Genomic DNA, 23,374 nt, shown 5'->3' with positions numbered 1-23,374 from the left:
TCACGTCAGGAATTTTTAACTCGAGTTTATCATCACTTGTATGATGCGCCGGTGGCTTTGTCATTGGTCTCTCACCTGCATGCTTCGTCTTGAAGACAGTATGAAGTTTCCTGGCGGTCCTTCCGGTTCTTCCTATCACTGTGTAGGTATTCTTTGGTCTCTGATAGGGGTTGTTCTGTCCTTTCTATCTCGGTTGTTCCAGGACCGTCATCTTATGCCCAATACTGTTGCCTCGTGTCGTGCGGCACTGGTGGAGCCACTTCAGCTTGCTTTCGGTGTTAATGTTACTAATGCCTGTTCTGCAAATTGTCTCTGGCATTGTTTCACCTCCGGCCTACTCATATGTCTCCTGAGCCATCCTGGTCTTTGGGCCAGGTGCTCACGTTTCTTTCTTCTCCTGGTTTGTTGTGGCCCCTTTCGTGCAGGATTGTTTTTCTAAAGCTCTTTACCTGATGGCATTGTCCTCTGGGGGTTGGGTCGGGGAGCTTCATGCTCTCCTCCGGCGCAGTTGTTTCTGCTTTTTTGGTCCAGGTGGTCATTTTATTCGGTTGCAGCCATCTCCATCTTTTCTGGCGAAGAATGAGACGAGTGAGTTTTGGAGGGGGTCTTGGGTTGTTGATGCTTGGTTGGTGAGGCTGGGGTTGCATCGTGTGTTGTGTCCAGTTGTGGCTCTTCGCCGTTATTTGCGCTCCACAGATTCGGTGGCCAGGGATGCGCTTTGGGTTGACCTGGTTTCCCTTCTTCCCTGTTCCCGGGCTTGGGTCTCTCAGGTTGTCCGCAGGGTTATTAATTAAGTCTAGCCAGCTTGCGGTTTATCCCTGTGCCCACAACGTGCGTAAGTTTGCTGCTTTGGCTGCTGTCTTTGGCAACATCTTGGGTTGACATTGGGTCGCGGGGTTTTTGGAGGTCGAACAGGCATTTAAAAAATAATGAAAATGGCATTTCATTACATTCAACGCTTGTTTTTTGGGATTGTGGAACGGATTAATTCAATTTACATTATAAATTCATTTCGGTGTGCGAATTTTCAGGATATGAGCTGTTTCTGGGAATGGATTAAATTTGAAAATCAAAGTACCACTGTATTCCTCATTTATGTCAATTACTGTACTACTAAAAGACAGATTGTTGAAAATAGTTAATCAATATAATGTGGAAATTACCATATTTGTCAGTTGAGGTGTCTGGTGGACACTGGTCTGGTGAACAAATCTGGATTTAAGTCGAATTCCTGAGAAATGATTTAAAAGGAAAATTTTTATATTGTTTAGAGGTTTTCTATATAAATTGGTCAGGATTTTGGAGGTTACACTATTTTGTATGGCAGTTATATGAAAAGTAGCAACTCCTGCCATGAGCAATAATTATAAGTTTTATCTAAAGTATTGATTATATACTTATTTTAAAACCTTAAAACAATTTTCATTTATTTTAATTTATTATTTTTCAGATTACTGACATTAGCCTTAATCCCTCTGCACCCGAGTTTGAGCCATGTTCTAATGAACTATCAGATGATGAGGAAGATTCCAATTCTTGGAATCCTGGTAAGTGTTATCAAAGTATTAAAATATACATCCGTCTATATCTGATCTAAGACACCTCATTAGCTCTACACACACATTGTGCCTTCGAATGCTTCTGGAACACCTAAAATGTTTGTAAATATAATTTACTTATAGGTTTGATATTGTAAAGGTGAAAGACCGCAATTTTTTTTTCCTCAAAAGCCCACTACGGGCTTGCGTATCCTGTACTACTTGGAACTTTTGTTCTGAGTAGCTGAATCTAAAACATCAATAACAAACCACAATTTGCATAGAGATAAAAATGTGTGAACAAGAGTTAGGACTGCTCTCAGCAAGCATGTAATAAAATTGTAAATTACTTAAATTAATAAGCAATCTGGAGGTAAAGGAACTCGGCAATGATATTTCAGTGTAGTCAAGGAAATACAGTAAGTCCTAAATGTATATTGGAGTGCTCCCATTGTTTTTTTCATGGTAATACAGTATTGGTTATTAAAATGAAAGCAAAGAGTTAGCGTTAACAGAGTTAAGTGTGAGTGGAAAACTATTGTAAGTGGTGTGCCCCAGGGCTTTGTCCTGGGATAATGTTGTTTGCAAAGATGTAAATAATTTAGACACAAGATCAAACAGCAACATTTAATATTTAATCAGACCTCTTGTGTTCGGTGATATGGGTATTTAGATCCCATCCTGTTTGGCCATAATAATCATTGTTAGAATCATTGCAAGGAATTTTATAGACTCCAGTGCCCTCAGCTTTATATATCTTCTGATAGATGTTTACTGATTCAATTCCAACTTTATTTGGGTAACAAAATGAATTTTGTTTTACGCATTTTGCTTCGGTTCTTAGCAGTGTGCTTTGTTTTAGAACGAACTATATGGAATGACCAACCGGTTCTTAGTAGCGATCTTCTGCTGCCTAGTGATTTTTTTTTCTACCATAGACATGGCCACACCTTTACAATGTTAACCAGCATATATACATTTTTTTGTCCTCCATGGACAGGGTTAAAGATCTGTTACACATATAATTCAATGATTTATTGAATGTGTCAGTCTGACAACACTAGGCAAATTAAGTTGAATTGCTGGTTGTATTGCTTTTCATGTTGTGATATAGTAGTTGAGGGTATGCAAGAAAATTAATACTTACAACCCCTCAAGAAGTAGTCATAATGGCACTGGAGATTTGCAAGCCAGAACAATAAACTAATAATCATTACTTCATACAGTCCGCCAGCAAACAATGCATGAACTAAAGAGGAGCTCGATGACAAAAGAGAGGGTCTTTAATGATCATAAGAGATATTATTGTAAAAGCAGATAAAGATTAATCATGATAGTTGATACTTGGTGACTTCAATTTAAAATTGATAGACTAGGAAGACTATTTAGCAAGAACAGAGGACTTATGGATTGACCTATTCATAAACCTCTTCCTGGAATCTTTTACTGTATGTATCAACACATACACCAACACATATCAGTGTGATCGAACATACTGCAGTTAAGTGATGTAATACAGCTGCAGACACCAGACATTGTTGCACTCACGGAGACAAAACTTGAATATGTTATTTTCAATGAGGTCACATTCCCAAGGGGCTACTCGAAACGTGAAGATCTTATAACAGTAATGAGAGAGATTATAGCGAGAGCGGATAACGATAGATCACGACTGTTGATAGTCGGTGACTTCAACTTGAAATCCATAGACTGGGAAGCATATGAAGCTAAAACAGAAGATTTTTGGACCTGTAAATTTGTAGACCTCATCCTGGAAACATTCTTGTATCAACATGTTAAACAAGCTACGAGGATGAGGGAAGGGGACGTTCCCTCCATGCTAGATTTGATATTTACCAGGAAGGAGGAAGAGATATTTGACATTCAGTACCTTCCTCCCTTGGGTAAAAGTGACCATGTCTTTTTGGGAATAAAGTATGCAATGCGTTATAAGCTGGAAGAAAATAAGGAGGTTGAAGCAGTTGAAAAACCAGACTTTAGGAGAGGACATTATGGTGACCTTAGAAATTTTTTTAGTGAGTATAATTGGACAGACTTGATGCTAGGCAAGGAAGTGAATGAGATGTATGTCAAGTTTTGTGAAATATATGATAAAGGCACAAAAAAATTTATACCAAAACAGAGATGCAGAACTAGGAAACAGGATTGGTTCAGTAGAAATTGCGAGAGGACTAGAGACCAAAAGACACAAAAATGGAATCAATACAGGAAGAGGCCGAACCCCCAAACATACCAGCGATACAAAGATGCGAGAAACAACTACACGGCAGTGAGGAGAGAGGCAGAAAGAAATTTTGAAAAAGGAATTGCAGACAAATGTAAAACAGAACCAGGTCTATTCTATAAATTCATAAACAACAAATTGCAGGTAAAGGATAATATTCAGAGGTTGAAAATGGGAAATAGATTCACAGAAGATGAAAAGAAAATGTGTGAAACACTAAACAAAAAGCTCCAAAGTGTGTTTGTACAAAATGAAATCTTTTAGGTAACCAGATACAATAAAAATTCCAGAGAACAACATAGAGCACATAGAGGTGTCTAGAGACGAAGTGGAAAAAATGCTCAAGGAGCTCGGTAAGAACAAAGCAGCTGGCCCAGATGGCATTTCACCATGGGTTCTGAGAGAATGTGCATCTGAGCTCAGCATTCCACTTCACCTGATCTTTCAGGCATCCCTGTGTACAGGAATCGTAGCAGACGGGTGGAAACAGGCTAACATAGTTCCAATCTACAAAAGTGGCAGCAGGGAAGACCCCCTCAATTATAGACCTGTATCATTGACAAGTGTAATAGTGAAAGTATTGGAAAAACTAATCAAAACTAAATGGGTAGAACACCTAGAGAGAAATGATATAATATCAGACAGACAGTATGGTTTTCGATCCGGAAGATCCTGTGTATCGAATTTACTCAGTTTCTATGATCGAGCCACAGAGATATTACAGGAAAGAGATGGTTGGGTTGACTGCATCTATCTGGACCTAAAAAAGGCTTTCGACAGAGTTCCACATAAGAGGTTGTTCTGGAAACTGGAAAATATTGGAGGGGTGACAGGTAAGCTTCTATCATGGATGAAAAATTTTCTGACTGATAGAAAAATGAGGGCAGTAATCAGAGGCAATGTATCGGAATGGAGAAATGTCACAAGTGGAGTACCACAGGGTTCAGTTCTTGCACCAGTGATGTTTATTGTGTATATAAATGATCTACCAGTTGGTATACAGAATTATATGAACATGTTTGCTGATGATGCTAAGATAATAGGAAGGATAAGAAATTTAGATGATTGTCATGCCCTTCAAGAAGACCTGGACAAAATAAGTAGATGGAGCACCACTTGGCAAATGGAATTTAATGTTAATAAATGTCATGTTATGGAATGTGGAATAGGAGAACATAGACCCCACACAACCTATATATTATGTGAGAAATCTTTAAAGAATTCTGATAAAGAAAGAGATCTAGGGGTGGTTCTAGATAGAAAACTATCACCTGAGGACCACATAAAGAATATTGTGCAAGGAGCCTATGCTATGCTTTCTAACTTCAGAATTGCATTTAAATACATGGATGACGATATACTAAAGAAATTGTTCATGACTTTTGTTAGGCCAAAGCTAGAATATGCAGCTGTTGTGTGGTGCCCATATCTTAAGAAGCACATCAACAAACTGGAAAAGGTGCAAAGACATGCTACTAAGTGGCTCCCAGAACTGAAGGGTAAGAACTACGAGGAGAGGTTAGAAGTATTAAACATGCCAAAACTAGAAAACAGAAGAAACCCTCGAAACACAAACCGAAACTGTCTCTATTTTCCGCTTGTTACAACTTGTAATAAAGTTCTTACATCTTGGCTTAACGTGTTTATGACGTATTAGAACGTTGTTACAACTTGCTATATTGGTTGTTATAACTTGTTAGGTGTTGTTGCTACAACGTTCGAACAGGTTTTAACGTCGTAATTTCGTTGTGTGTTTGGCGGGAAAAGAGGTGATATGATCACTACATACAAAATAGTAACAGGAATTGATAAAATCGACAGGGAAGATTACCTGAGACCTGGCACTTCAAGAACAAGAGGTCATAGATTTAAACTAGCTAAACACAGATGCCGAAGAAATATAAGAAAATTCACCTTCGCAAATAGAGTGGTAGACGGTTGGAACAAGTTAAGTGAGAAGGTGGTGGAGGCCAAGACCGTCAGTAGTTTCAAAGCGTTATATGACAAAGAGTGCTGGGAAGACGGGACACCACGAGCGTAGCTCCCATCCTGTAACTACACTTAGGTAATTACACTTAGGTAATTACACAGGATGAGTATCGAGTGCATAATAAACTTCCACTCACAGGATGAGTATTGGGTGTACAATAAACTACCACTCACAGGATGAGTATATGGTGCACAATAAACTAGTACTCACAGGATGAGTATGGTGTGCACAATAAACTAGTGCTCACAGGATGAGTATGGTGTGCACAATAAACTAGTGCTCACAGGATGAGTTTGGGGTGTACAATAAACTACTGCTTACAGGTTTTGCATGTGGCAGATTTTGAAAGGGAAATTGACAACATGCCTATGCATTCAGTCCTGGGGCCAAACTGATTTAATTCAATTTTTATAAAGAAATGCAAGGTGCTAGTAGCACAGGCGCTCAGTACAGGTATAGTGTGGAGAAAGAGCTTGGACATGGGGGAGATATCAGATGCGCTTAAATCAGCAGACATTGCCTCTCCACACAAGGAAGGGAGCAAAGCATTGGCAAAGAATTATAGACCAGTTGCACAAACGTCCCACATAATAAATGTATTTGAGAGAGTGATCAGGAGTCAGGTCACTAGTTTCATGGAAACCAATGACCTCCACAACCCAGGCCAACATGGATTTAGAGCAGGAAGATCATGCCTCTCACAGCTACTTGACCATTACGACAAAATCACAGAGGCGTTAGAAGAAAAACAGAATGCATATATGATATACACAGACTTTGCAAAGGCATACGATAAATGTGACCATGGAGTTATAGCACACAAAATGAGGTCAATGGGAATAACTGGTAAAGTAGGACACTGGATACTCAGTTTTCTCTCGAACAGAATGCAAAGAGTAACAGTCAACCATATAAAATCGAGTTCAAGCGCAGTTAAAAGTTCTGTACCTCAGGACACAGTCCTGATACACCACTGCTTCTCTTTACTCTCATATCATATATAGACTCAAATACAAGTCACAATCAAATAAGTCAAATACACAATCAAATCTGCCATAGTAGTAAAACAGCATGTAAATGATTTGGGAATGATGTCTGACGATCTAACGTTTGGGGACTATAATCAATTAAATACCGCATTAGCCAGAAAAATTACAGGATGGATTACGAAAACTTTCAAATCCAGGGATCCCATCACAATGATTGTACCCTTCAAATCACTTGTGCTGTCCTGGCTTGAGTACTGCTCAGTACTCACTTTCCTCTTCAGAGCAGGAGAGATTGCTGAAATAGAGGGAATACAGAGAACATATATGGCATACATAGACGCGATAAAGTACCTAAATTATTAGGATCGTCTCAAAGCTCTCCAAATGTACTCTGAGACGAGAGAGATATCAAATAATATATACATGGAAAATACTGGAGTGCCAAATCCCAAATCTACACAGTAAAATAGCAACATACTGGAGTGAACTACAGTATATGGTAGAAAATACAGAATAGAACCAGTGAAGAGTAGGGGTGCCATGGGCACAATCAGAGAACATGGTATAAACATCAGAGGTCCATGGTTGTTCAACATCCTCCCAGCTAGTATAAGAAATATTGCCGTAACAACCGTGGACATCTTCAAGAGAAAACTGGATAGTTTTTTTCAAGGAATGCCGGACCAACCGGGCTGTGGTGGATATGTGGGCCTGCGGGCCGCTCCAAACAACAGCCTGGTGGACCAAGCTCTCACAAGTCAAATCTGGCCTTGGGCCGGGCTTGGGGAGTAGAAGAACTCCCAGAACCCCATCAACCAGGTATCAAGCAGGATGTGTATGGGGTGTACAATAAACTACTGCTCACAGCATGAGTATCAGGTGTACAATAAACTACTGCTCACAGGATGAGTATGGGGTGCATAATAAACAGCTGCTCACAGAATGAGTATGGGGTGCACAATAAACTACTGTTTACAGGATGAGTATGGGGGTGCACAATAAACTACTGCTCACTGCATGATTATCAGGTGTACAATAAACTACTGCTAACAGGATGAGTATGGGGTGCATAATAAACTACTTCTCACAGGATGAGTATGGGGTGCATAATAAACTACTACTTACAGGATGAGTATGGGGTGCACAATAACTACTACTCACAGGATGAGTATGGTGTACATAATAAACTACTACTCACAGGATGAGTATGGGGTGCACAGTACACTACTGCTTACAGGATGAGTATAGGATGCACAATACACTACTGCTTACAGGGTGAGTATGGAGTGCACAATACAGTACTGCTTACAGGATGAATATGAGGTGCACAATAAACTACTGCTTACAGGATGAGTATGGGGTGCACAATTCTTTTTATTCCAGCATAGTTAAGGCCGTTGATAGTGGTAAGGACTGTGATGTTGTGTACCTTGACTTTAACAAAGCTTTTGATACAGTGCCACATGAAAGACTGATTAAAAAAATAGAGGCTCATGGTATTGGTGGTGCTATATTAAGTTGGATTAGGGCATGGCTATTCCAAAGGAAATAGAGAGTTAATATAAATGAGGTTAAGTCAGAGTGGGATAATGTTGTTAGTGGAGTACCTCAGGGCTCTGTCTTGGTACCTCTGTTGTTTATAATATATATAAATGATTTAGATTCGGGTTTGAGTAGCAACATCTGCAAATTTGCTGATGATACAAAAATCAGTAGGGAAATTAACATGGAAGAAGACTCACTATCACTTCAAGTTGATCTAAATAGGGTTTTGAAATGGTCAAAAGATTGGCAGATGCAGTTTAATGCTGATAAATGTAAAGTTCTGAGGCTAGGTAATGATGATAGAGTTACAAGATATGAGCTTGATGGTGTTGAGATTGCGAAGTCGGATTGCGAAAGGGATCTGGGAGTTATGATTAGTAAGAATTTAAAACAAAAGGATCAATGCCTGAATGTTCGTAATAAGGCAAATAGGACACTGGGATTTATTAATCGAAGCGTTAGTAACAGGACTCCTGGTGGTGTTCTTCAGCTATATCATGGTCTGGTTAGGCCCCATTTAGATTATGCAGTTCTGTTTTGGTCGCCATACTATAGAATGGATATAAATTCACTTGAACATGTTCAGCGTAGGATAACTAAGTTAATTCCCCAAATTAGAAATCTTTCATATGAAGAAAGATTAACAAAGCTTAACTTGCATTCACTGGAAAGGCAAAGAGTTAGGGGTGACTTGATAGAGGTTTACAAGTGGATGAATGGACATAACAAAGGGGATATTAATAGGGTATTAAAAGTATCAACACAAGACAGAACACGAAACAATGGGTATAAATTGGATAAGTTTAGATTTAGGAAAGACGGGTAAATACTGGTTCGGTAACAGGGTTGTTGATTTGTGGAACCAATTACCGCGTAACGTGGTGGACGTGGGGTCCCTTGATTCTTTCAAGCGTGGGTTAGACATGTTTATGAGTGGGATTGGGTGATTATAGATAGGAGCTGCCTCGTATGGGCCAATGGGCCTTCTGCAGTCACTTTTGTTCTTATGTTCAATAAACTACTGCTTACAGGATGAGGTGTGTATGGGGTGGACAATACACTACTGCTTACAGGATGAGTATGGGGTGCACAATACATTACTGCTTACAGGATGAGTATGGGGTGCACAATACACTATTGCTTACAGGATTAGTATGGGGTGCACAATACACTACTGCTTACAGGATGAGCATGGGGTGCACAATAAACTACTGCTTACAGGATGAGTATGGGGTGGACAATACACTACTGCTTACAGGATGAGTATGGGGTGCACAATACAGTACTGCTTACAGGATGAGTATGGGTTGCACAATACTAACAGGATGAGAATGGGGTGCACAATATACTACTGGTTACAGGATTAGTATGGAGTGCACAATACACTACTGGTTACAGGATGAGTATGGGGTGCACAATGCACTACTGCTTACAGTATGAGTATGGGTTACACAATACATTACTGCTTACAGGATGAGAATGGGGTGTATAATAAACTACTCACAGGATGAGTATGAGGTGCACAAAAAATACTGCTTACTTGATGAGTATGGAGTACACAAAACAAAACTCACAGGATGAGTATGGGGTGCATAATAAACTACTACTCACAGGATGAGTATTGGGTGCACAAGAAACTACTGCTTACAGGATGAGTATGGGGTGCATAATAAACTACTACTCACAGGATGAGTATGGGATGCACAAGAAACTACTACTTACAGGATGAGTATGGGGTGCACAATACACTACTGCATACAGGATGAGTATGGGGTACACAATACACTACTGCTTACAGGATGAGTATGGGATGCACAATACACTACTGCATACAGGATGAGTATGGGGTGCACAATACACTACTGCTTACAGGATGAGTATAGGGTGCACAATACACTACTGCTTACAGGATGAGTATGGGGTGCACAATACACTACTGCTTACAGGATGAGTATGGGGGTGCACAATACACTACTGCTTACAGAATGAGTATGGGGTGCACAATACACTACTGCTTACAGGATGAGTATGGGTGCACAATAAAATACTACTCACAAGATGAGTATGGGGTGCATAGTACACTATTGTTTACAGGATGAGTATGGGGTGCATAATAAACTACTCACAGGATGAGTATGAGGTGCACAAGAAACTACTGCTTACAGGATGAGTATGGAGTGCACAATACACTACTACTCACAGGATGAGTATGGGGTGCACAATATACTATTGCTTACAGGATGAGTATGGAGTGCACAATACACTACTGTTTACAGGATGAGTATGGGGTGCACAATACACTACTGTTTACAGGATGATGAGTATGGGGTGCACAATACACTACTGCTTACAGGATGAGTATGGAGTGCACAATACACTACTAACAGGATGGGTATGGGGTGCACAATACTACTTACAGAATGAGTATGGGGTGCACAATATACTACTGCTTACAGGATGAGTATGGGTGCACAATAAAATACTACTCACAAGATGAGTATGGGGTGCATAGTACACTATTGTTTACAGGATGAGTATGGGGTGCATAATAAACTACTCACAGGATGAGTATGAGGTGCACAAGAAACTACTGCTTACAGGATGAGTATGGAGTGCACAATACACTACTACTCACAGGATGAGTATGGGGTGCACAATATACTATTGCTTACAGGATGAGTATGGAGTGCACAATACACTACTGTTTACAGGATGAGTATGGGGTGCACAATACACTACTGTTTACAGGATGATGAGTATGGGGTGCACAATACACTACTGCTTACAGGATGAGTATGGAGTGCACAATACACTACTAACAGGATGGGTATGGGGTGCACAATACACTTACAGGATGAGTATGGGGTGCACAATACACTACTGCATGCAGGATGAGTATGGGGTGCACAATATACTACTTTTACAGGATGAGTATGGGGTGCACAATATACTACTGCTTACAGGATGAGTATGGGGTTCATAATAAACTACTCACAGGATGAGTATGGGGTGCACAATACACTTACAGGATGAGTATGGGGTGCACAACACGCAACTGCTTACAGGATGAGTAGGGGTGCACAATACACTACTGCTTACAGGATGAGTATGGGGTGCACAATACACTACTGCTTACAGGATGAGTATGGGGTGCACAATACACTACTCCTTACAGGATGAGTATGGGGTGCACAATACACTACTGCTTACAGGATGAGTATGGGGTGCATAATACACTACTGCTTACAGGATGAGTATGAGGTGCACAATAAACTACTGCTTACAGGATGAGTATCTGGTGCACAATACTACTTACAGGATGACTATGGGGTGCACAATACACTACTGCTTTTAGGATGAGTATGAGGTGCACAATACACTACTGCTTACAGGATGAGTACGGAGTGCACAATACACTACTGCTTACAGGATGAGTATGGGGTGCACAATACACTTCTGCTTACAGGATGAGTATGGGGTGCACAATACACTACTGCTTACAGGATGAGTATGGGGTGCACAATACACTACTGCTTACAGGATGAGTATGGGGTGCACAATCCACTACTCCTTACAGGATGAGTATGGGGTGCACAAAACACTACTGCTTACAGGATGTGTATGGGGTGCACAATACACTACTGCTTACAGGATGAGTATGGGGTGCACAATATACTACTAACAGGATGGGTATGGGGTGCACAATACACTTACAGGATGAGTATGGGGTGCACAATACACTACAGCATACAGGATGAGTATGGGGTGCACAATACACTACAGCATACAGGATGAGTATGGGGTGCACAATATACTACTGCTTACAGGATGAGTATGGGGTGCACAATATACTACTGCTTACAGGATGAGTATGGGGTGCATAATAAACTACTCACAGGATGAGTATGGGGTGCACAATACACGATTACTTACAGGATGAGTATGGGGTGCACAGCACGCAACTGCTTACAGGATGAGTACGGAGTGCACAATACACTACTGCTTACAGGATGAGTATGGGGTGCACAATACACTACTGCTTACAGGATGAGTATGGGGTGCACAATACACTACTGCTTACAGGATGAGTATGGGGTGCACAATACACTACTGCTTACAGGATGAGTATGGGGTGCACAATACACTACTGCTTACAGGATGAGTATGGGGTGCACAATACACTACTGCTTACAGGATGAGTATGGGGTGCACAATCCACTACTCCTTACATGATGAGTATGGGGTGCACAATACACTACTGCTTACAGGATGAGTATGGGGTGCACAATACACTACTCCTTACAGGATGAGTATGGGGTGCATAATAAACTACTCACAGGATGAGTATGGGGTGCACAATACACGATTACTTACAGGATGAGTATGGGGTGCACAGCACGCAACTGCTTACAGGATGAGTACGGAGTGCACAATACACTACTGCTTACAGGATGAGTATGGGGTGCACAATACACTACTGCTTACAGGATGAGTATGGGGTGCACAATACACTACTGCTTACAGGATGAGTATGGGGTGCACAATACACTACTGCTTACAGGATGAGTATGGGGTGCACAATCCACTACTCCTTACAGGATGAGTATGGGGTACACAATACACTACTGCTTACAGGATGAGTATGGGGTGCATAATACACTACGGCTTACAGGATGAGTATGGGGTGCACAATCCACTACTCCTTACAGGATGAGTATGGGGTGCACAATATACTACTGCTTGCAGGATGAGTATGGGGTGCACAGTATACTACTGCTTGCAGGATGAGTATGGGGTGCACAGTATACTACTGCTTACAGAATGAGTATGGGGTGCACAATATACTACTGCTTACAGGATGAGTATGGGGTGCACAGTATACTACTGCTTACAGAATGAGTATGGGGTGCACAATATACTACTGCTTACAGGATGAGTATGGGGTGCACAATAAACTAGCCGCCTCCGGCGGCAACAGTCAGTCAACAGTTGATCAACTCCCTGGTACATATTTACTGCTAGGTGAATAGGCGCATTAGGTGAAAGGTAACGTATCTAACTATTTCTTCAAATCGTCCCACCCGGGATTCGAACCCCTGAATTCTGATTCTGAATGGAGAAGGAACTCAACTGTACTACCGAGCCACCCATGTTTAGGTTTGAATCGTTAATATACAATGTCTGGGTGTAAAAGTGTTTATTCATGTTACTTGTTATCCGTATATAACATAAAGTATTTTGTTTAATTAATTCTGGTGCGTGAAGGCGAGAAGAGCTGGGAACGCGCGCAAGCACCAAGTTCCACAGCGCTCTAAATATTTTTAACCCAGGCCGTTAGAGGACATTGTGTTTTTTTACGTCATTTTTTGTCAAATTAATATTATATATTTTCCGTTAATACATATTGTTATATACAATTATAACTATCTTATAATAAATATAATGGAGTATACCCACAAAACCGAACACGTTCTAATGCTATGTGCATGCGTTCTTATATTGGACTTTTGGATGTGTTGTGTTTAGGGTGGACTTGCGAGCGGCGTTCTTATTGTAGTCATCTAGAGGAGAAAACCTTCATGCAAAGTACACGTACCGTAAAGGAGCTTTTACGAAGCCCAGATTATGTATGTCACATTACTGAACTTCATATAATAATTATATGCCTGTTAAGTATAAGGTCTTAACTGTTAATGACATTATATTGTGATTTTAATGTTGACCAATCATTTATTAATGATACGTATAAATGTTGTTTTCCTACTGGTAGAAATACACTATATGGGAGCGATCCTTGTTTTGTAGCACGTGACTTGTATCACCAAGGCCGTCCCCATGTCAGTGACGTCACCGTGAAGTGAGGTAGACCAAGTCCCGCCCACACACTTGACGCCACCGTGAAGTGAGGGAGGCCAAGTCCCGCCCACACGAGTGACGTCACCGTGAAGTGAGGGAGGCCAAGTCCCGCCCACACGAGTGATGTCACCGTGAAGTGAGGGAGGCCAAGTCCCGCCCACGTGACGTCACCGTGAAGTGTGGGAGGCCAAGTCCCGCCCACACGTGACGTCACCGTGAAGTGAGGTAGGCCAAGTCCCGGCCACACACGTGACGTCACCGTGAAGTGAGGTAGGCCAAGTCCCGCCCACACACGTGACGTCACCGTAAAGTGAGGTAGGCCAAGTCCCGCCCACACGAGTGACGTCACCGTGAAGTGAGGGAGGCCAAGTCCCGCCCACACACGTGACGTCACCGTAAAGTGAGGTAGGCCAAGTCCCGCCCACACACGTGACGTCACCGTAAAGTGAGGTAGGCCAAGTCCCGCTCCCACCGGTGACGTCACAGTCCCTGGTACGCGTGCCCAGGCGTCAACACCCGCTAGGAAGGTAAGGCGGGATAAGTGGCCTTAGCCTCGTGTTAGACGGAATCTTTCCTGATGTATAGACATTAAGGTAGAGGCATGGCTGGAGGAGGTGAGGAACAAGTAGTGTAGCGAGTGTGTTAGAGAGCACAGTAGCGCGGGAACCCCAAGCACCGTCCAACAGGTTGTTTACACGTGCCAGCACTTGAACACAGTCAGCTGATCATGCAACCACCTTGCATACGGGCGTGGTCGACCCTAAATCACTATCGCCACCACCTGACAAGTCGAGGTGGGACCCGTGGGGAGTGTGGAGGACCCGTGTGTTGGTGGTGGGACCCGTGGGAAGTGTGGAGGACCCGTGTGTTGGTGGTGAGACCCGTGGGGAGTGTGGAGGACCCGTGTGTTGGTGGTGGGACCCGTGGGAAGTGTGGAGGACCCGTGTGTTGGTGGTGAGACCCGTGGGGAGTGTGGAGGACCCGTGTGTTGGTGGTGGGACCCGTGGGAAGTGTGGAGGACCCGTGTGTTGGTGGTGAGACCCGTGGGGAGTGTGGAGGACCCGTGTGTTGGTGGTGAGACCCGTGGGAAGTGTGGAGGACCCGTGTGTTGGTGGTGAGACCCGTGGGAAGTGTGGAGGACCCGTGTGTTGGTGGTGGGACCCGTGGGTAGTGTGGAGGACCCGTGTGTTGGTGGTGAGACCCGTGGGAAGTGTGGAGGACCCGTGTGTTGGTGGTGGGACCCGTGGGGAGTGTGGAGGACCCGTGTGTTGGTGGTGGGACCCGTGGGGAGTGTGGAGGACCCGTGTGTTGGTGGTGGGACCTATGTGGAGTGTGCAGGACCCATGTACTGGTGGTGGGACCTATGTGGAGTGTGCAGGACCCATGTGTTGGTGGTGGGACCTATGTGGAGTGTGCAAGACCCATGTGTTGGTGGTGGGACCTATGTGGAGTGTGCAGGACCCATGTGTTGGTGGTGGGACCTATGTGGAGTGTGCAGGACCCATGTGTTGGTGGTGGGACCTATGTGGAGTGTGCAGGACCCATGTGTTGGTGGTGGGACCTATGTGGAGTGTGCAGGACCCATGTGTTGGTGGTGGGACCTATGTGGAGTGTGCAGGACCCATGTGTTGGTGGTGGGACCTATGTGGAGTGTGCAGGACCCATGTGTTGGTGGTGGGACCTATGTGGAGTGTGCAAGACCCATGTGTTGGTGGTGGGACCTATGTGGAGTGTGCAGGACCCATGTGTTGGTGGTGGGACCTATGTGGAGTGTGCAGGACCCATGTGTTAGTGGTGGGACCTATGTGGAGTGTGCAGGACCCATGTGTTGGTGGTGGAACCTATGTGGAGTGTGCAGGACCCATGTACTCACCTAGTTGTGTTTGCAGGGGTTGAGCTCTGGCTCTTTGGTCCCGCCTCTAAAACTGTCAATCAACTGGTGTACAGATTCCTGAGCCTACTGGGCTCTGATCATATCTACATTTGAAACTGTGTATGGAGTCAGCCTCCACCACAACACTACTTAATGCATTCCATTTGTTAACTACTTGACACTGGAAAAAATTCTTTCTAATGTCTCTGTGGCTTGTCTGGGTACTAAGTTTCCACCTGTCCCCCCCGTTGTTCGTGTTTCACCCGCGCTGAAGTGTGTCTGTGTCCACCCTGTCAATTCCCTGAGAATTTTGTAGGTGGTTATCATGTCTCCCCTTACTCTTCTGTTTTCTAGGGTTGTGAGGTTCAGCTCCCTTAGCCTTTCCTCGTAAGTCATTCCTCTCAGTTCTGGGACCAGTCTGGTGGCATATCTCTGAATCTTCTCTAGCTTCGTGTGTTGGTGGTGGGACCTATGTGGAGTGTGGAGGACCCGTGTGTTAGTGGTGAGACTCCTGTGGAGTGTGGAGGACCCATATAGAGTGTAGAGGATCCATGTGTTGGTGGTGCGACCCTTGTGGAGTGTAGAGGATCCGTTTGTTGGTGGTGGGACCCGTATAGAGGGTAGAGGACCTATGTGGAGTGGGAAGGGCGATGGGTACCTTGTACTCTCCTATAATCATGGGTCCCCACCTCTCTACTGTTAATCAACTGTAGTGTAAATTCCAGAGTTTTTTTTTTTTATTCCGCTTTGTGGAACAAAAGTTGCAAGTAGCACGGGCTATGGTGAGCCATAGTGGACTTGACAAGCACAGGCGCACCAAAAGAACCCCCCCACTTCACACCTTGATGCACTCCATTTATTTTATTTTATTTTATTCATTTACCTATATTTATGTTATTTTATAAAAAAGAAAGTACAGTGGGGGCTTGATTTACGATGGTAATCCGTTCCTAGAGATGTATCGTAAGTCGAAGCGATTTTTCCCATAAGAAATAAAGGGAATTGAATTAATCCGTTCCCCACCCTCCAAAATATTAACTTACAAATACATTTTATACTGAATACAATTTTTTCCTCTAACTACAATACAGTTCATATGTTTATCTTACCTTTATGAAGGACTCTTGATGGCATATGGAAGATGGTTATGAGTGGGGAGGAGGAGGAGAGGTGTTACTGTTTGGAAGGGGAGTCCCATTCCATTACTGTATAACATCAGGCAGTGATGACTTTTCTGGGATGCACTCTCTGGCATGTTTTGCCTGCATACCACTAGAACCTGCTTGTGGCTCACTGCTTGCTTATCTTACTAAGAGTTTGTCTAAAGACACTTGTTTTTTCCTTCATTTTAACACTTGTCTGTTGTAAGACATCATATTGTCATTTAAAGGTCAATGCAGTGGCCTGCTACAGCTTTATCTGGGTGAGCTTTTTCAACAAAACTTTGCAGTTCTTTCAATACTTCACACATTTTCTTAATTAATGAGGAAGGGACATCCTCTACTGCCTCTACACAACTATTTTCTTAGGTTGAACCTTACCAATGACTTTCTTGAGACCCATGGCGTGATATATAATAATCAGTTATATGTTCAATAAGCAAAAAATCACAGCAAAAACGGAATTTCTTATAGGCATGATTGTCACTAAGCGGGCAGCTCTAGTAAACTGAGGCAGGTCGCCCCCCGTGATCGGGAACCACGAGCTCGGTTGACCCAAGCATGTACTGTACCAACAAATATCATTAGTTGATGACACTATCATAAGTCGAGTCACATTTTTCAATCAAATTTACATTGTAGCTCGAAATTATCGTAAGTAGGGGTAATCGTAAGTCGAGATGCCACTGTACATTGGGTTTAGAGTACATACATTAGTGATTGAGTGTTACATTCTTGCTAAGCCACTAACATACATAGCTTAAGTCCTTTTATTTGCATGGAGTGTTTGCCAGGATTAAACTAACTCTTGGAATATTAGAGATACAGTGTATTTATTTCTGGTGTGATTCCCATGGGTTCTATTCCATCTATCAAGTATTTCAAATCAGGATTAGAATAAAGGAATAAGGTTAATAAGTGTAAATTGCACAAGAGGGTGCTTGCAGTGAGTGTGTGTATAGTTTCCATCTGCACCCCCTTATTCTTGTACTAACCATGCTAAATTAGCCTGACCTTGTCTTTCATGTTAATTCCCCAAGATTTTATATATGGTGGACATGTATATTACTTCGCTTCTAGTGATGTGTGGTTTAACTAGAGTCCATTCTTATGGATCATACCTCTCAGCTTGGGGATTAGTTTGGCAACATACCTCACAGCTTTTTGCTGCTGCTTTTTGTAATAACAAGATAAGGACTCCACACTTGTGACCATTATGTGCTCATTTATGTTGTATATAGATTGTAGCATGGTAATTCTTTTACTTGGATTTATTACTGCACTGGTCTCCAGGTACATCATATTACACTTTTATTGACCAGACCACACACTAGGAGGTGAAGGGACGACGACATTTCAGTCCGTTCTGGACCATTCTCAAGTCGTTTGCGAGTTGTGTCAAGTCTTCACTTGACTTCAAGACTTGAGAATGGTCCAGGACGGACCGAAACAACATCGTCCCTTCACCTTCTAGTGTGGTCTGGTCAACATACTTTAGCCACGTTATTGTGACTCATTGCCTGCACAATTAGTTTTACTCTTTTAAGGTGTTTGTCAGTCTGTCTGTTTATACTCTAGGGATCCTACATCCACTTAACACTTTCCTGTCCCCGGCGCGCGCTCCCTAGCCTACCTCTAGGTGTGCCGAGCGTTTCCGGAGCGCTCACGGCCAGACTCTAAAACGTATACTGTACTCTTTTCAGTTTTCTCACCTCAGTTTTCATGTTACTGTGTCCATTTTGGTATCGTTTTGTTGGCAAAAGAATTTCTTGCAGGGATATATATATACATGTGAAATCCAAAAGCCCGGCATGCCATCCGCACCCAACTCACAAATCTGCCGAGGGTTACCCGTGAATGTGCAACCCCACCAAATTGTGTGTACAGGTACTCTTATTCAGGATTCTCACCTCAATCCTCGTGCTATGTCATTCATTTGGGTATCAGTTTGTTCACAATAGAATTCCCTACAGAGATGTATGCATATAAAATCCAAAATCCCAGGCCACCCCCCCTCCCTCCACACCCCCTGCAGCAAAAGTGAAAGTCAGCCAAGTGCTAGGCACGAGCAAGCATGCATTTGCACATAAATGTGTATAGTCTTTAAGTTTGACGATGTCATTTTTTGGGTTACGAAATATAAGTATAAAAGTTATAGATGTATTGAAACAAGGTACATGTCACATTTTACATGTTTGCCAGTACAGTACATTCTCATAACTGGCAACTTCATAATGCCCGTCAACATTGTTGATGGGGGTGCAATGCCCATCAGCATTGAGGCCTACAGTGCTCCACAGAGTTAATTGTGGACATCATGTACATCCCTCCCAAACGAAAGTTAAAGAGTAATAAATTCTTAATTTTAAATATTTTTAATTTCTCGTTTAAAATGTAGTAACAAATATTTTCACCAAATGTTTATTTGTGGATTTATTTACATACAGGGGTACCATAGTTTACGAATTTAATCTGCTCCTGGAGACGGTTCGTAACCCAAAAATTTGTCAACCGAAGCAAATTTCCCCATAAGAAATAATGGGAAATGAATTAATCCATTCCTGACTCCCCAAAAACTTCACTTCAAAGTAAATTTTATACCCAATTCACCCAAATCTTTACTACAAAAGTATGTTCAAGTTATTACTTACCCTTGCTGATAACTCCTGTTGGCATATGGAAGATGGTGAGGAGGGGGGGAGGAGAATAATGTTACTGTTTGGAAGTTGAGTCCCCTTCCATTATAACATCAAGCAGTGATGACTTCTCTGGGGTACTCACTGGCACGTTTTGCCTACATACCACTAGGACCTGCTTCTGGCTCATTGCATGATTTTCTCATTGTTTTTCTTGAAGATTGCTTTTCCCTTCTTCGTAACACTTGTCTGTAGTGAGACATTACATTGTCATTAATAAGATCAATGCAATGGCCTGCTTAAGCTTTATCTGGGTGATTCTTTTCAGCAAAACTATGCAGTTCTTCCCATACTGCACACATTTTCTTAATTAATGAAGAAGGGATATCCTCTACTGCTGCTTCCTCCTTCCCTGAAGATTTGTTGTACTGCCTAGCTAGTTCAACAACACGTGTACCATTTTCATGTTTACGAATGATCTCTTGTTTTCCTCTATGGTTATTCTTACACGAGTTTTCTTGCCTTGAACCTTACCACTGGCTTTCTTGGGACCCATAGCGAGATATATATACTGTCTACACTCGATCATCCGGACAATATGGGAAGGACCCCCAGCCGGATTATCACATTTTTCGGATAATGGCACTTTTTCACCGACGAGTCCAAAACTAACCATTTCCAACTATTTTTATACTACAAACAACATAATTTGAATTGCCTTGCCACATATAATTATTAAATATTCAACTAGAAATCTCAACTTACCTTGTTGTTGTTCGTCTTCTTGATTGATGACACACATCTTGAAGTTAAAAATTCTTGACAATTTACGTAACTTATAGTAACACAACACTAAAATTAACACTTAAAATTACTGTACAGTTCATTAGGCAAAGTTAGTGTTCACTGGTTGAAGGCATTTGGCTTGCCTGTGACGCCTCACTTGTTGAAGGCGCTGGGCTTGCCTGTGACGCCTCACTTGAAGGCACTTGGGTTGCGTGTGCCGCCTCACTTGTTGAAGGCGCTTGGTTTGATTTTCGTACCATATAAGAATCAAGTGTTGCTTGCCTTCTGTGTTCACTGGTCAGTTGTATGATCAGCTCTTTTGTTTGCCTCAGGTATTGATACATGTTTCTAACTTCTGGATGAGCACTATTTGATGAAAAATTAATTAACAAGTCAACAGAAGACATGAGTTCACTGTATTTTGTGGTCATTGGTGTTGGTTCTTCTCTTCCTTCTTCATCCTCTTCGTCGACCTCACCAGTAATAGGCTGGAGAATCTCGTCTTCACTCATCACACCATATCCTGGGTCATTGGCACCTTGTTCAAGCACATCCTGTCTTTCTAAGTTTTTGCCGGCATTTCTAAATATTCCATGGATTTCATCTGTAAATCCTTCAAAATCCATTTCTGCATCCTCCTCATTTCTGACCATAGACGTGAGAAGTTTTTTCCAGGAATTTTTCAAAGTCGATTCCTTTAATTCACTCCACACCTTGGCCCAGTTATAGATGGCTTACTTGATTGTATAGTTCTTCAAATTCTGAAGGTTTTTTTTTAGTCCTGTTATCCACACCGAGTTCAATATCTTCCGGAAGAGACAAAACCACCAAAACTTTGTTTAGCATCTTTTTGGTGTACAACCTCTTCGTGGCACAGATAACTCCCTGATCCATAGGCTGAATGAGAGAGGTTGTGTTAGGAGAAAGTGCCATACACGTTATCTTGCCATCTTGTGAGGTTAACGTGTCAATTTTGGGGTGGGCAGGCGCATTATCAAGCAGCAGCAAAGCCCAAACTTCACTTTGCCTTACTTTGAGTTTCTTAATTTGATAGGCGCGAACTTCCCTGCAGAACACGTCATGAAACCAGGAAAGAAAGATCTGTGTAAACCATGCATTTTTTGAGTTATAATATTTGACTGGCAGTCTGTCCATGCAATGTTGCAAAGCTCTTGGTTTCTTAGATTTGCCAACAATTGCACACGTGATTCTGTCTGTGCCGTTGGCATTCACACACATCGTGGCTGAGAGCCTGTCCTTGTTGATCTTACGTCCTGGCACAAAACGTTCACTCCTCATTGCTAGAGTTTTTTCTGGTAAACTCCTCCAATACAAGCCAGTTTCATCTGCATTATAAATTTGATATGAATATATATTATTTGCCACAATGCCACAATAATTTGCCTCTTATAATTTGCCACAATATTTACCTCTTAACACTTTGCGCGGATCAGGACTCCGCCCGGAGTCCTGTTTCGCCTACCCGCTTCCGCGATGTGGACATAAAATGATGTCCTGAAAAAAATACTTGTATAAAATTCAATTTTAATCCGATTTACTTTGGGTTTGTTTCAAACTGTGCGCCATGAGGCTGTCTTTCTCACCACTAGGCTGCATGGTACAATAAGTTCATGAAAGGTGTGGACCACTTCGATCAAATGGTATTACCATTTTACCAGGAAAACTCACTAGTGGACCTAAAAGATAACGTTTTATTTCCTGCAAATGGCTTTGCATAATGCCTTTGTTTTGTACAAATACAACACAACTGATCAAAAAAAGCTAACATTGCTACAGTTCCACGAGGTGGCAAATTGGGCCCTATTGTGCTGGAACCCGGAAGATTGGCCTCAAACAGCAACAGTATCTCAACACTTGCAGCACGCTCCAGACATAAATGATGACACAGGTTCTGCCTATGCTGACGCCATGCAAACTCCTGGACCATCTGGTGTGAGGCGGCCCTTGTTCACTTCAACACCTCAAGCTGAAACAGCAACCGAATCAGAATCCGAGATGTCTGGCACACTGCCATTTGACGAGACGGTTTTATCAGATGACTCTGACTCAAATGTTGAACCTCCAGCGATTCAGTTGATTCTGAAAATCGCATGAACTACAAACTGATACGAGTATTTTGATACCAGAATGAACACTGTATCACATAAACTGCCATAAGTAGACTCGAACCTTCATAGATTTTTTTTTGGGTGTAGCGTGTGTCTGCATGAGTGTCCCAAATGGGTTGCAGGTGGGTGACTTTAGCCGTTTATACTGGTAATGCTTCCCCCATATCATGTATTATATGCATATGTCTGTTTAGGGAATTTTATTCCGATCAATGTACAACCAAAAATAACTGTGTGCAACAAGTATAAACTTGACAAACATAACAAAAGTAAAAACATTTCATGTGTGTTTGACGCTCACTGATATGTTCCAGCGTTGTTTTATATTTGGCGCTATTCTATCTTACGCTTTGTTGATCTTTTTTACCTACGGGCTCATAGAACATTCTATTGCGAACACATTGACACAAAAATGAATGACGTACATAGAATAATAATATCAGGACAGTGAAATAAGTATAAACTTTCAAAGCGCCATATCGCACATGTGTCGTCCCGTCATCGATTCCAGGTAACAATTTCACCACTTCCCACACTCTTGCGGGTGGGCAGCGATCATTATTCTACGTTTATATTCATATCACCGTGTTGGGAATTTCATTGCGAGTCCATTGATACCAAAATTAA

The 23,374-nt window shown here is 42.2% G+C and overlaps 1 protein-coding gene across 2 annotated transcripts in view; it reads left to right on the top strand.

The window, feature by feature from the left end:
* The window catches only part of LOC123773290 (E3 ubiquitin-protein ligase TTC3), a 241,840-nt gene that overhangs the window by 134,081 nt on the left and 84,385 nt on the right, over nt 1–23,374 (top strand). For both annotated transcript variants that reach the window (XM_045766935.2, XM_069307431.1), the window contains exon 26: nt 1,451–1,547. In XM_045766935.2, the coding sequence (XP_045622891.1) occupies nt 1,451–1,547 (97 nt within the window). The remainder of the gene's footprint in view (nt 1–1,450; nt 1,548–23,374) is intronic.

This window comes from Procambarus clarkii, chromosome 1, assembly GCF_040958095.1.
Source record: "Procambarus clarkii isolate CNS0578487 chromosome 1, FALCON_Pclarkii_2.0, whole genome shotgun sequence".
Classification (NCBI taxonomy): domain Eukaryota; kingdom Metazoa; phylum Arthropoda; class Malacostraca; order Decapoda; family Cambaridae; genus Procambarus; species Procambarus clarkii.
This window is presented reverse-complemented; position numbering and strand designations above follow the sequence as displayed.